At 43.1% G+C, this 2,357-nt stretch overlaps 1 protein-coding gene across 1 annotated transcript in view; it reads right to left on the reverse strand.

Annotated features, from left to right (window-relative positions):
* The window catches only part of VWA3B (von Willebrand factor A domain containing 3B), a 273,714-nt gene extending 271,574 nt beyond the window's left edge, over positions 1 to 2,140 (reverse strand). Inside the window, exon 1 of the mRNA XM_045283830.1 lies at positions 1,945 to 2,140. Coding sequence (XP_045139765.1) covers positions 1,945 to 2,140 — 196 coding nt within the window. The remainder of the gene's footprint in view (positions 1 to 1,944) is intronic.
* Positions 2,141 to 2,357: the final 217 nt, after the last annotated feature.

The following is a 2,357-nucleotide window of genomic DNA, read 5'->3' on the forward strand; positions in this document are numbered from 1 at the left end:
CAAGGGCTCAAGCAGAAAGCAAATGTTTTGAGAATGATGATGGCAACAAATGTACAAATGTGCTTGACACAATGGATGGATGGATGGATTGTGATGAGTTGTATGAACCCCTAATAAAATGATTTTTTAAAAAGATCATGGAATTTTTCCACAAGCTTTTTGCAGCCCCTGATTTAAGGAGCTGTGGTGGCATTGCGGGTAAGCTCTCAGCTACTAGCTACGGGGTTGTGGTGGTTCTAGCCTGCCAGCTGCTCAGCAGGAACGATGAAGCAGTCAGCTTCTATGAGGAATACAGCCTCGGAAAACCGATGGAGCAGATCACATTGTCCTATGGGGCCACAGTGAATCAGAACCGACTCGACGACGATGGTTTGTTCTTGTTTGTTTAGGGTCCCAAGTAGACTGAAGCTTCCCCAAGCTTAGCATTAATGACTATTCAATAAATATTTAATTTGTTAATTAATTAACTAATGTCATAATTACTGAGTAAAATACTACTAATAGAGATTGCCTTAATTAAAGGAGAATTCCTCAAGAGAGGTTTTACTCATCATTTGGACAGGACCGTTCCTGCTAGATGGGGTTGCCTCTCGCAGCAAGATATTGAATATCCCTGGTCCCTAGACCCTATACCTCTATAGTGAACATGTCACCCAAAAAGCATACGCTCCTATATTTGCATATTCCCCCTGAGGGTCAGTCATCCTGAGAGTTGAGAAGCAATATTTAACCAGCACATTTAAGGAAAAAATGAACTATAACAGAAGACAGGATGCACTAGAACAATAGCATATTCTCCCTGAAACCACACACAGATAATTGTCTTCATCAATGCATGTCTGAAGAGGTTTGTTCATACCAAGGGATAATCAAGGCATCTGCTGAGACAGGGATAAATATAAGTAACTTCCATTTTTTAAAATTTCATCTTAGAAGAAACAATGACACTAAGCCTTGCTTTAGACATGTTATCAAGAGAGACTGGCCCCTACGAAAGGATGGCATGCTTGGTAAAGCAGAGGGTCAATGAAAAAGAGGAAGATCCTCAAGGAAAATATGTCTCGACACAGTGGCTGCAGCAACGGACTCAAACACAAGAGTGCAGATGGCACACGACGGAGCGGCATTTCATTCTGGTTCACATGGGGTCCTTGTGCGTCAGAACCAAAGGAACCGCACTTACAACAGCAGTGCTGTGGTAGTTACATAATTCCATGTCAACTTGATAAATAAGTATAGGAGTGGAGCGAAGCCTGTCAATCAGCTCACAGACTGACGATGCCTCCTTGTGGGCCTGGCCTTCTCATGAGGATTCTGGGAACCTCTTCTTTTTCTCCCTGGAGGCGGGCCACACTCTCTCTTTGTTTCACCTTCCTGTTGAGGAGACATGCTCAGAGACTTGAAGGAGCCACATGGAGACCCCTGTCAGCACTGAGACGCGTACAATGCCACTGGATCCACAAGACTTTCCACCCACTGGCCTGTGATATTCCTGCATTCGGCATCATTGTGAGTAGCTATTTGGGTCTGAAGAGGAATTTATGAACTAGGGGCTAATATCGGGCATAGGGGCTAATATCGGAATAACGGACTTGATGTGGGAGGTTTTCTCAATATATAATTGCTTTTTGATATAAAGCTCTCTCTTCCACATACGAGTGTCTCTGCATCTGTTTCTCTAGTCAACCTGGTCTGGCACAAGGGCATATTACTAAATACACTGGTAGACAAGTATTCACCTACATGATACAAGTACGCGTATTGGGAGAGGATGTGCAACCATCTGCTTACCAATAAACAGGATGAGATAGGACACTAAAGCAGGATGAAAACAAGCTTAGAGACCTGTGGTTTGGAGGGACCTTCAAAATTAATGCTGCCTGTCATTAATTAATGCAACAAGTCATTGGAATTTCCAGCCAGCGTCGTTTATGAGTACTATACCTTCACAATGTGGGAATCCAATTTGTGATAAAATCTGTTTCAAGGTCAACTTGTTGCTCTTCAGCCCATGTAGTTGAAGCCATTTATCCGACGAGATGAGACTTTGCTCAGCCAAGTCTATTTGGGTGTTCTCCATCCCCTCTTGCTCCTGCAGCTGCTGCTCAGAGGTGATGGAAGATGAGTCTGGTTTCTCCATCTCTGAATGAGCGTCTGAGTCAGCTGAGCCTCCTGTAAGAGCAATTGTCGCATTCAAACTTCAGGAACACTGGGGAACATTAGCCGAGGACCAGTTTAATATAAATTATAGTTCATTCACGAAGTAGAATAGAATTCTACCAGTTAAAAATTATGGGTATGTATTGGTTAGCAACTCTGACATCCACATATACTTCTAAGAGATAGGCGTAAAACTC

The sequence above is a fragment of the Echinops telfairi genome, unplaced genomic scaffold, assembly GCF_000313985.2.
Source record: "Echinops telfairi isolate 266 unplaced genomic scaffold, ASM31398v2 ScPeMD7_7467;HRSCAF=8505_1, whole genome shotgun sequence".
Lineage (NCBI taxonomy): Eukaryota > Metazoa > Chordata > Mammalia > Afrosoricida > Tenrecidae > Echinops > Echinops telfairi.